This window comes from Ceratosolen solmsi, unplaced genomic scaffold (genome assembly GCF_000503995.2).
Source record: "Ceratosolen solmsi marchali unplaced genomic scaffold, CerSol_1.0 scaffold41, whole genome shotgun sequence".
NCBI lineage: Eukaryota > Metazoa > Arthropoda > Insecta > Hymenoptera > Agaonidae > Ceratosolen > Ceratosolen solmsi.
In genome coordinates, this window is record NW_011948424.1 from 6,558,176 (window position 1) to 6,571,235 (window position 13,060).

Here is a 13,060-nt window from a genome sequence, read left to right on the forward strand (position 1 = left end):
CGTCGTAATATAATAGAGGCAATTTGAAGAAGTGTACATTACATGTGAAAAATATAAAGAAATGAGCAATAGTGAGAAGGATGTAAAAGATCGACCACCGTATAATACTATTTTGTCTACTTTCCTCGCACTCTCTCTCTCTCTCTCTCTCTCTCTCTCTCTCTCTCTCATTATCGTGTTTCTAGCTGGGTTTTAAGAGGGCGGTGGCTTTGGTTAAGACGAGACGCGCGTGTTCACGACGGGGTTGACGTATGCCTTGTCCATGAGCGCACGGGAGGTCGAGGCAGGCTCTTCTCGCCCCATCGCGACCTATCGGACACGCGCCCATACTTCTTTGCCTCTAATGACGCAATAAAAGTAGTGGCAGAGCTGATTTTACGTGAGGTATGATACGCCGCATGTTGGCCATATGCTGGCAATAAGTGTCTCGTTAAAACGGAATTTGGCTTTTGAAAATGAAGTTGCGCCGCGTTGTTTGATATTGGGAGAGGATCACGTTGGTTGTGGTGTTGTCCGGCTATTTTCTTTGCTATTGGAAAATTGTCGATCGTCGGGTAGTGAGTTGTGCGAATAAAAGTTTATGTTGTAGTATGTATTTGAACGTAATTAGAAGATCAATTGTTTGAGAGCGCAAGCTTTCTTCCATTATTTATAGTGATAAGAGTTTTTATGAAGAATATGCGCGATCCTAAAGTTATTACGAAATGTCGTACGAAATATGATTTTTATTTGATTATTTTGTTGTGCAATTGATTTTATAGAAGAAATCAAGTTTTATAATGTTGAGAATGCAATCTCAATGTCAATTGCTTATTTAATTTTGTGCACTGAGGCATAATAGACCGTCTATAGGCTTTAATACTTTAATATCTCAACAATACGCAAAATTGTAAAATTAAAAGTGCATATCGGACGAATGAATAAATCAAAATCTTAAGTATTTCTGCATTTAATAGGTATCGATTGTGTTTTAGTCTTTATCATTGCGAGTTCGAATTACAATTATCTTTATATGATATTTATCGATATTGTATTGTATTGTATTGTTGGCGTGATATTATCAGATTTTAATAATTTGTAATCTATACTTACTTTATTCGCAGATAAGTCGATAAGATGTTGTCTACGTTTATTGAAGCCAACGATGCTAACATTTTCACGTTATAATGATGATCTTTGACGAACGCATACTTAATATAATAAAAGTAATCGTATAAATAATAATAATAATAATAAGATGAAGAAGAAGAAGAAAAAGAAAAAGAAAAAGAAGAATAATATGAATAATAATAATTGTAATTTGGCGTAAATAAATAAATATGAAGCAGCGTATTAAGTAAAAGAAGTTTATTGAATAATTGGTGAAGAATGTATCGTATTTATTCATCTTTGTGCACTTCCTCCGTCAATAAGAAAACGTGTCAAGTTTATTTCCACTCCAGCTTCAAATTCGTGTACTTCCACTGTCGCATGCCGCTGCGGCAGCTAAAAGCTCTGTTTTCAAGGGATGCGACACTCGTTATCTCTCGGCATATTAGCTTGAGAGCGAGAAAGGGAATGATAAAGTAGTGTCTCTTGCTTCGGAGAATAATTTTTCTTCTCTCGACAGTCGCCGAGTCAAGACAGGAATAGGCTCGTTCTCTTTCTCTCACCCACCAACGCTCTACATTTCCCTTTCGCCCTTTCTCTCTCTCTCTCTCTCTCTCTCTCTCTCTCCGTCCCTCTGTCTCTCTGTCTCTCTGTCTCTGATATTTTTTTCTCCAACTCTCTCAGTCACTATATTTCTGTCTCTCTCACTCTCACTGCTCCACTCGACACGCGGTAGCGGCTTTTGTAAACCCGATACCACGTCCCGACACGTCAACGACGGATGAAGTCTACGCGTCGAACGCTAACTTTTTCCCTCGACGACGATGCTGATGATCCATCGAGTTCCAATATGCCACCCATCGCGCGCCTCGATGGTACCGTCAATATCTTAGCCTGGGGAAAGAGATAGTGAAGAAAACATAATCAGAAGGCGAGTAGAAAAGAATTATTTAGATTTTACCATTTTTTCTTTCTTTTTTCTTTCTGTTTTTCTTTTTTAATTTTCCCGGAGATGCGGAAGTTTGAAGTTTTTTTATTAGGCCAGATTGTGCAGATATTCTCGATAATAAGTAAAACAAAAGTTCATTCGGCGCGTGCAAGAGGCCAGAGAAATTTTTATCCGTTTTTCAATATAAGTTTGTAAAATTTGCTAAAATCATAGCTTCATGACAAAAATTCCACAGTTAACGCCCTAGGGTAATGTAAATTTGTGTTTCAACATATGATTAATCGTTTCAATGGTACAAGTGTTGAAGATTTGAAAATTTTCATGAATATAAGAGCTCTTCTTACGATGCCTTCACATCGTCATAATGCATTTATTGAATTTCCCTAATTAATTCATTATCGCGACGACTCTATCAACGATCAAGTATATAACGAAAATGTCTGCACAATTTCTAGTTAAAATTCACATGTAATAATATACGGTATGCTTATATTATTAATGTTCTTAGTTTTTAACTTCGATTCCGGTTAAAAAATTACATTGACAATCGATTGAATAAATAGGAGATAGGACGCAAAGAGAGCGTCGCCTCTACGTCAGCGAGTTACCGGATTCTCACGAGAGGCAAAGATTTTACTATTGTCAAGCGAATAATTAAAAAAGAGAGAGAAAGAGAAAAAAAAAAGAAAACAAAATGTGCAGCAGCAGGGTGCCAACAGGGATAGTTTTTAGAAAGAAGCCAAACAATTAATAATAGGACATTGTCGTTGCCAGTTGCCTGGTGTGTATCGTTAATGACAGGGTGGACTTTGTGCTTTGCTGGGGTTGCGCTTCGAATATTTTAATAGGCACTAAAAGATGATTCATTGACGGTGTCGCGCGTAAATGACAGTCCTTCAAGTGCAGTAATGCAAATCGAGCGTGCCGCGCGGCTTCGATGAGCGTACCAATGTTTGCCGAGAGAGTCAACAATAATCGCTTGGATGGCAAAGAGATAAATTACTTAACCAAGGCTTTGCTTGTTTATCGGGAGAAAAATTGCGTGTAATTAATTGGACGGTTATGGGCGAATGTGGAGGGTGATTGAGCGAAATATTCTTGAAAAGCGGCTGCTTGTCTCGGATTATTTAGAAAAAAAATAAGGAAACGATAAGGGACTACTTGCACGATAAAACTTCAGGATCTCAACAACTTGGGCAACACACGCTTATGCTAATAAGCAAACTTCCCTAACTGAATTCATTATTGTCAAGTGCTTTGCATGGAAAATGATGAAGGGAAAGTTGCGATGGGACGATAAGGCATTTATATGAAGTTGCATAGTTTGCCAATGCTCGAGCCGTCCAGTTATTTACAGGATATGGAAATCTTTATTCAAATCGCTTTCTCAATGCCAGTTTTTCTCCAGATATATCGTCGCTGAAGGCGAAGTTGTCCTTAAATTGCCGGTGAGGTGCGTGCGAACGACCCTCCCCGTCCCCTCTCTCCCTCACCCACTCGTCAACCTACCAAATACGCCTTGTTATTTATTTATTTTTTATTATTATTTTTATTGTCATCGAAATAACCCAATGGATCCTTCCATTGGGCCTTTAATCGACAGGATCTAAGTCCCCAATGATAATTCACCTCCATCGGCGAAGCGACGCCGACGAGTTTCTAAGAGACTTGGCTCAAATAATTCGCCTGCCACTTAATTGTGCATAATGAGAAGGAAAAATCCAGAGTGCGGCATTAGCATAATTCACGATAAGGCGAGAAGTAATGAAGAAGCGAGAGGGTCCCTATGAAAGGAATGAGAATACGGGATAATACGGAGGACTGGTGCGGTGAAAGGCTAACGAGCAGGAGCGACTCGCGCGGTTATGGGGATATCTAGAGGAGCGTGGCGATAACGACGTGTGCGACGTTGGAAGGGGCGGGGAGGGGGAGGAGGAGGAGGAGGAGGGGGGGGTAGGAGGTGCGGGGTAAATTGAATAACAAAGCTCACCCTCGGCGAAATCGACGCTACGTTGGGGGGTGCGGGACGACGGCGAATTAGCCGTCGAACCCGCCGAACCTCGCCTCGCTCGCGTTTTTCATAACGATGCTGGTCTATCGATTGCCAAGAATCTACCGATCGCGAGAAAATTAGCTGAAAGTTCGGGTAAGCGGGTGCGAGGGCCCGTCCGCAATTGATTGGTGGCTGCTTCGCCTGAAAGCGGACCGTCCTTTCGAATTCGACGATTCTAAGATTCTACGATCCTAACGTGCGCATTCGGTACGGAGGCACGGAAAGTTGGAGAGAATAGTTGGATGGATAAGAAAGGCCCGATTGCCGATTGTTGGTGGATTGTACGATTTGATGGTCAAACGTTTTATTAGTTAAATTAGCGTTACTTTTTATGTATCTTTATTGCAATTGTTAAGAGCATCGCGAGGAATTTTTTTATTTAAGCGAGTATCTGCGGCAGTAAATCAATGACATTGAGATACGAGTGGCGGAATCGATGTCTCCAGCGTAGAAGAGACGATGCCATTGAGATGCCAAATCTCATCTTCGATTCATAATTAATAATCGCTCATCCCGTCAAGACATTCGATCATGCATTTAAAGAGTGTAGCAACATTATTAAGTATAACGAGTGTACTCTGACCAATTAAACTATTATATGCCTATTGTCGTTGTATGCAAGTGAGCAAAAGTACATCTCTTTTATGTATTAATAAAATACTTGGATAAGTTTTTGTGTGTCAATAAACTTCGAGAGTAATAATGTACAGTGATAAATAAAGTATATCGTTGGATGTATACTTCCCGTATAATATGGCACGGGAGTGCTTCGTGTCTATAAAAATTACGTCGATAAATCTTAATCTGAGAATACAGGAAAAGTAAAACAAAAGAGTTTGGAGAACTTTAGATCAACATTTATATCTGCCGTATGAAAATAAATGATTTAACGAATTAATGTAAGAAATTAATGTACGAAAAAGTAAAGAGTGACACACTTTTACGAAATGTATTAGACATATATGATGAAATAGGCTTAAAAAATGGTGGGAAATTAATTTATCAAATTTTTTTTACATCTCTTAAAGTGATTGACTCGATTCTTTCCAGTTAATTATACCAATTTTTATAGGTTAGCCGTGCTTAAGCATTAAAACGCTTCCACCAAGAAGCAAAAATGCAGAAAATAAGAGAGAACTGGGGGAGGGGGAGGGTTGAGAGAGAGAGAGAGAGAGAGAGAGAGAGCGAGAGAGCGAGGCAGAGACAGAGACAGTGGTAAGACAACGACGAGAAGAGTAAATGGATGGCATGGAAAGGCGGAGGTGGATATAGGAAGCGAGATAATGATTGAGTGAGAAAGAGAGACAGAGACAGAGAGAGAGAGAGAGAGAGAGAGAGAGCGTGTATGTGTGTGTGTATGCTCGTGTGCATGTGACAGAGAGATAAAGTTATCGGTGAGCTGAAGAAATTACATGAGGAAAATTTTTGTGAAAGAAGACATTTTTATTGACAAAAGTAAATGGGCGCTGTGCGAGTGATTGGCAGCTTTGATCCTTTAGCAGACACAATATGAACGATCGTCGGGCTGGAGAAAAAAGAAACGGAGCCGGCCGCATCTACTAGAGGATTTACGAAGATTCTCGAGCCGAGGAACTAATGATCGTCAGTGTTTGCCACATAAGTATATTATAAAAGAATGTGGATCTAACGCGTGGCATAGCGCAATCGGAGCGAGAGTATCGAGCAAAGTCACTGCCCCTAATAATTCCCGCGGCTTGATTATCTCTCTCTCTCTCTCACTCTCATCTCTCTCTTTCTCTCTCTCTCTCTCTCTCTCTCTCTCTCTCTCTCTCTCTCTCTCGACCTGACTGATCACAAGAAGAGGTGCTCGAGATGAGTCGACGATATTTTACATTACCGACTCAATTGCCACTAATAAGTTTGTGTGCATGTCAATATTGCCTCTTTTATTTTTTTAATAATAATGCTGATCGTATTTATTATGACGCTCGAGCTTTAGCCTCTTGTATTTATTTACAACCGTCTTAGCAAATAATTTAATGAACTTTAAGTCGACTTTCAAGTTAAACTCTAAATGAACGTTTTGGAAATTAAGCGCAGTTAAGAGATTGACGTCGCAGCCGGGCTAAGTGTATGCAAAATTGAAAAATGTCGACATTTTAACAATTTTCATTATTTCATTAATATCTATTTGTGTAGAGCTCCAGTACATGCTAAATATAATGATAAATGATTAATATACAATCTTGGAGAGAATAGTGGTGCAGTTGTTAGAAGAGAAGTTGTGGGGTGGTGCAAGAAACAAGAGCAGATATTGTTATTAAATTTATTTTCACATGACATTATCAACAAATAAATAAATATTATTGCCTTAAATTTGGAAATTCATATCATCATCGATAACAGAAAGTGACGATTTAAAAAATTAGGTATATACATAAGCGCTGGGAAAGATCGCATCTTGAACCGCGCGAATGCACTCCACGTCAATTTTATTTTGCCGTACTTGCAAGTCAACGTCCCGTCCTCGTTTTGCCCACACCCTTCCATTATCACGCGCTCCCGTATCTCCCCCTCCCCCTTCACCGCCCCATACCAACCATCCGCCACGCAATAACTCAGTCATCGCCCCATTATCAATTCGCCGCCACAAATACGTTTTCCGATTTCTCGCGCAGTGGAGAAATTATCCGGTGCGCGGTGACTGAGAAGGGATGCGATGTTATGACGGGACATTTCATGGCTCGTAGGATCCGGAATCTAACGGCCCCTGCGATATTAGCGCGAGAGAGTTAGCAAAGGCATCACAAGGGACTGGAGGGGTGGAGGAGAAGCTTCCCTTCCTTTCCCCAGATTTCGCACGAATCGACGGTCCCCTCGTCGTCCCATCCGCCAACCTCACCCCACACCACGGCAGTTCATCATGGATATTTGCTTTTTATCAGCCCTCGCGGGGATGGGATAGCGGCGATGAATCGCAGTTCGTGTCTCTCGCACGGGAATTTATATACGAATTTGCGAAAGCCCCGTTTCCTTTATTGCTTAACGTTCGCGGAGAATGGGAGGACGACGATTATTACGATTAATCGCTAACCCTCGATAATCCGTACGTTCGTAGAAGACGATCTCGACTACGAACTTGTAAGGTTTCGAAGCATTACGATGTTCACGATAAATTTACGTTCACCGGCCGCGAAATAGGTGGGGGTGTGGAAGGATGTCGAGCAGTTCGAGGCGGTTGAGACGGCAAGAGCGGCGTTGACGAGAGCAAGGATTCATGAGCGAGGAGCAAACGTTGGTCGTTTTATTTTTTGCATTTCTTTATCTCTAGCGCATTACATGCGCCTCATTTGGAAAATAAAAGAATCGGTTTATGAACGCTAAGGAGTTATTTATAATCGTTCGATTAATGAAAAGTGACGCGTGCATTTCGTTTTACTCACAAAAGCATCGTTTATTTTCCTCTGTATCTCATTTTTCTTTTTCTTTTTGTTTTTTAAATGAATTTATAATCTTCATAATAATAATCTAATAACTAATAATAATAATAATTAATAATTAATAATAATTAATAATAATTAGTAATTAATAATAATAATTAATAATAATCGTAAGATACTAGCATCGAGATTGGGCCGATCGTCGTGATATAAGAGGACCTGCTTCGCGCTCGCCCGACCCATAATAATTTTTTTTCAGTATTTCGACGAGACAACTTGATTTCATTTGATTTCTCTCTCTCTTTCTCTCTCTCACCGTCTCTCACTCGCACTTCCTCTCTCTCTCTCTCTCTCTCTCTCTCTCTCTCTCTCTCTCTCTCTTTTCATCGAGCTCTTTCGATCACACAGTCTCTCTCATTCACACACGCACACGCACAAAGCCCCAGAGGCACGCAAGCATACTATCTCTTTCGCTCTCTTCATATATATATATATATATATATATATATATATATATATACATATATATATGCTTGTATGCATTTATGTGTGTGTGATTATATGTGTGCCTGTGGGTATGCGTGTATGTATGTGTATACACACAAACATTCGAAACATTGCCGATTGACATACTCTTCCAATGTGGAGATTCGAGAACCTTTCACAAAATCGGCGAAACTACGCGCCATTTTTGTGATAGTCGCATTGTGCTTTCTATATAGAACATCATCTACGTATCTCAAAACGTGTACGTATGTATTTGTGTATGTATTATTATTAGGGCGTGCTTACGTTGTGTGAATCCTCCGTACCGTGTTCTATTAATAATCGGTTTTCTCTTATCTCGTTGTCTCATAATCGCACGCAGTTCATAACTCACGCATTCATCGACGCAGCTAAAATTTAGTATCTTTTTACAATGTATGTGACAATGTCGCAGCGTTTAAGTAGCCTAACGCATAGAAAGAAAACAAGGCATCCATTCGTTGTTCATTCGCTCACTCGCGCTCACGCACGATTTAGTCAAGCAGTCGCGCGCACTATGTATAGCTATTTACACGTGTATCCATTAACGGGAGAACGACTCTCTTCCTCTCTCTCTCCTTGCAAATAATGATAATAATAATAATAATAATAATAATAATAATAATAAGAAGAAGAAGAAGAAGAAGAAGAAGAAGAATGATGATGATGATGATGGTGATGATAATGATGATGGTGATGATAATGATGATAATCATGATAATAATAATAATGATATTAATAATACTTGCGATAGTAATAATACTAGTGATGATAATGAAAATAATAATACTAATAATAATAATATTAATAGTAATAATAATAATAATAATAATAATAATAATAATAATAATAATAATAATACTAATGATAATGGTAATAATGATAATAATGAAGATGATGGTGGTGATAGTAATAATAGTAATAATAATAAGAAAAATAATAATAATGATACTAATAATCGTAATAATGATAATAATTAATAATTAATAATAATAATAATAATAATAATAATAGTCATGGTACAATTTGGCGAAAGTAGCGGTAGTCGGCTCGTTTTCTCTATTCTTGTTTTTGTCTGAATGCAATAGTCGGTAATCGATAGTAAACGTTAATTAAATGTATGAAGATAGTAATTAATACGAAAGCCGCGATTAATAATCAAAGACCATGTGGCGTGCGAGGGAGAAGGGGGTAGCGCGTAGGAGTGTCGGCCTAGAGACTATGTACAGGTGGTGGCGAGGATGGCGACGGGGTCTGAGTTTGCCCAGGAGTGCCGGGAGTCTGGGAGTAAGGACCAGCAGGCGGCTGCGGCTGCTGCTGCTGCTGCTGCTGCTGCTGCTGCTGCTGCTGCTGCTGCTGGTGATGATGGAGATGCTGCGGCTGCGATTGCGGCTGCGACTGCGGTTGCGACTGCGGCTGGGACTGAGACTGAGACTGTGACTGGGACTGGGTTTGGGTCTGTGACTGCGACTGGTAGCCGCCGGTATGGTGGTGGGAGGGGGACGACTGCATGCCCAGCATAGCACCCTGGGAGCTGTGATTCTGGTGTATGAGGTTGAGGTTCAGGGGGTAGGATAGGGGGGAGCCCAGGGCCGCGTGGGTGGCTGCTCCGGGCCCCACCGGGCTCAGTGCATGCTCATCCCGGCGTGAGGATGATGATGATGATGATGGTGATGGGCCGAGACGGATGCCGCCGCCGCCGCTGCCGCCGCCGCTGCCGCCGCCGCGTGATGATGAGGATGATGGTGCATTAGCGGCGGGAGATGCGGGTGGTGGGGATGGTGTTGGCTCAGAGACGAGGGATGCGTCATCTGCATTGGGGTCATGGGCGCCGTCGACTGATGCGACAAGGTGCTGTTGGCGCTGCTCTGCTGCGAGCTGGTGCCGGTGTCCTGGGAGCCCTGGGCCCCCGGCTGGCCCTGCTGAGCCCCCAGCTGCATTTGCCGCGGCTGAGGGCCCGGCTGGGCCTGCGGGGCCCCCTGGGTTACCTGGGACACCTGGACCAGCGCCGCCGCCGAGCTGGAAGTGGGACTCTGCTGACTCCCGTTGTCCTCGCTGTCGGAGCAGGACTCGGCCGACGAGCTCCCCGCTCCCCCCTTGCCCTTGCTGCCGCTGCTGCTGCTGCTGCTGTGGGTCTTGACGTGCTTCGCGAGATGATCGCTGCGCATGAACCGCTTGTTGCAGACCGGGCAGGCGAATCTCTTTTCGCCGGTGTGGGTTCGAAGGTGCCGCTGCAACTCATCCGAACGTGTGAACCGCTTGCCACAGAAAAGCCAGTTGCAAACAAACGGTCGCTCACCCGTGTGCCAGCGCAGGTGGGCCTTCAGGTGGGACGTCTTCCCGTAGACCTTGCCGCAGCCCGGTATGTGGCAGCTGTGGATGTTCTTCTTCCTTAGGTGGACACCCGCGGGTCCCAGTCGCTCGGCCTCTTGGCAGTTGGGGCAGTCGCAGGTGGCGCGGCCCGTGTAACGACGCTGGGACCGCGGCGACGGTGCCTGACCGACGACCCCGGCCCCGGCCCCGGCCGCGCTCTGGGGACTCGATGCCCCGGTGCCGGCGCCACCGCCACCGCCGCCACCGCCGCCACCGCCGCCACCGCCGCCACCGCCGCCGCCGCCGTGGTGATGGAGTCCAAAGCCTGGCGGGCCGCCCGGCAACATCGACTTGTACGTGTCTTGCAGCAGGTTGTGGCCCGCGCTCGTCTGGCTTAGCAGATGATTTCCCGCGAGGGCGAGACTCGTCGAGTAGTCCGCCGAGTAGTTGGCCATCTGGGCTGCGTGCACGCCCACGCCCACGGTGCCGCTCACGTCGAGCCAGCTACCGGTCGCGGCACCGTGCACGTCCCACCAGCCGTCGGTGGCCTTGATGCCACCGTGGCTCGCCCCGGGCATCGCGTTAAACGGCCAGGATTCGTAGGGGTGTCTACCGTAGACCGAGCACGAGCCCAGAGTGGCCCCCTCGACCTTGCCGAGGATGCTGCTCTGGTGATGATGATCGCTCGTAGCTTGGGCGCTAGCCGTCCCCGGAAAGTAGAGGTCGCTCGCGTACTGGGGCGCGGTCGAGGCGCAGGAGGTGACGGGGGCGCGAGCGTAGCCACCTCCGGCGCTACCGGCGCTGCTCGTCGCGGTCGGTCGTTGCGTAACACCGGTGGCCGTGCACCCGGTGCCCGTGTTACTTGTGTGCTGGGGCGAGCTGCCGCTGCTTTGCGGGCTCTTCTTCCAAGGGTGAAAGCCCTTACCGACTGCGGCGTCCGCCAATGGCGGCGGGCTCTTGCTGCTTAGCTTGTTGCACTGGGCGGCGAGCATCGCCAGTGGCGTGCCACGCAGTCCCGGGTGATCCTGAAACATAAAGCCAGACGTCTAATTGAGACAGGAGGCTCGTATCGCTCGATCGCCGCTACATCGCCGTTCCATCGTCGCTACCTCCCCCCCCCCCCCCCCCCCCACCCCCCCCCCCCCCCCCATCCCTTGGCTCATCGACAAGCCGCCGTACCAGCAGGTCCATCGCCAAAGGGCTTAAAATAATCGGGCCTCCGTGGGCGCCGATAAAGGTGACGGGACAATCAGCGGCTCTTATCACAATCCCCTTAATCAATGAGCCGACTTATTTGGTCGGGCTCTCGTTACGTGGCCTCGCGCTTCCACGCAACTACGCGACAAACGTCCCAAAGAGAGAGCGCATTATTAAGCAAATCAACGATCCTCCTTACCATTGTACCCGCTCCTCACCGTTTCGTCCATCGGTCACACCCTCCACCAAACCCCCGCCCAACATCGCAAGGATAATAATAAACGCCGTAATTGAAATGAGAGCGTGGCATGCATTCTCAGAAACCTACGGTATAAATCCCCGGCATTCCAAGTAATCAATTATGCTTTCCCAGAAGTAGAAAAGATAAAAAGTTTTATTCATCATAATTTCATTATTTTGGAGAGGTGTGTGTTTGTGCTAGCTAATAATATTTTGGAACTGGCGAGGGAGCTACAGGTCGGTAGGTAGACGGTCGCTCGTAATCGCGCTTGAAAATGGCTCAGAGGATATAAAAAGGGTCTAAAACGCCTTGTGTGTGCGAGGGGGCGATCGAGTGTATGGGCGAGCGCGCGCGCGCCCGCGCGCCTGTAAATGTGCACGTCGTTGCCGTCGGTCCTCCTTTGCTCCCAGGGTACCAAAAAGGCAAAAGTCCTCATCGAGGGTGCATAATAACAGAAAATTGGTGCCGCGCTCCTAGCCTAGAGAGGAAAAGAGCCAAAGAGATTGCGCCCGAGCAGATTGGAGCAAGTGAGTGAGAGATTGAATATTGGCCTTGTCGTGGGGTAATGAGGCCCGTGGCGGTTTATCTGGAGCAGTTTTATGCAAATTGTCTCGGTCGTACGTGTTCGGAGGTTGGCACGGGCAATGTGATTGTCGAATATTTTCCTCTTCATGCCATGTCCGAGGCGAATCGATTAAAAATATTGAAATATTACGGCCAATCTACTTTCCATTTAGTATTAAAGCCTGACAAATGGCAATTCTATACGATCAAACGCGAGTTGGTAGGCTAACTAAGCTCTATTTGCTTCATTTCTACCGTCCTTCGTTCCACTTTCCTTCGACTTCAATACTACAATGGCAATAAGTAGTCGCGCCCGAATTACTTAACGTCTCGGCTAAGTAATGAGAGCTCGCCCCGAGGTACTGGACTATCCATCGTCAACGACGTAATATCATAATAAAATCATTCGATAAGGAAATTGCGGCAAGTAGCGTAGCTGGTTATTTGAATTCGATCGATTAGACGATTCGCATGCGAAACGCGTAATAGAAATGAAATTGATTGGGAAGGCGCGTGTGGTAAATAAAAGGCGCTCGACTCGGCTTCCTTGTCAATGCGCAGATTCGGTTTTGTCGGATCGATCGCTCGTCCTCAAAGGCATCTCCATTAAATTAATGAAAATACCACAAAGTTGGCGAAATTACGGGCGATAAGTATGTGCAAGTGACTCGCGCAAGAAGAGAAATGGGCTAGGACGGGACGAACGAAAGTGGTAGGATCTTTGGGGG

General features: G+C 45.0%; 1 protein-coding gene across 3 annotated transcripts in view; it reads right to left on the minus strand.

The window, feature by feature from the left end:
* Positions 1–1,747: 1,747 nt before the first annotated feature.
* Positions 1,748–13,060, minus strand: part of Sp1 (transcription factor Sp8) — a 62,612-nt gene continuing 51,299 nt past the window's right edge. For 2 of the 3 annotated variants that reach the window (XM_011500101.1, XM_011500102.1), the window contains exons 2-3: positions 10,317–11,355; positions 9,015–10,248 (exon numbers count right to left, since the gene is read on the minus strand). In XM_011500101.1, the coding sequence (XP_011498403.1) occupies positions 9,230–10,248; positions 10,317–11,355 (2,058 nt within the window). In that variant the 3' untranslated portion in view covers positions 9,015–9,229. Of the gene's footprint in view, positions 1,984–9,014; positions 10,249–10,316; positions 11,356–13,060 lie in introns of those variants that run through there. The other variant, XM_011500103.1, reaches the window with a different exon arrangement.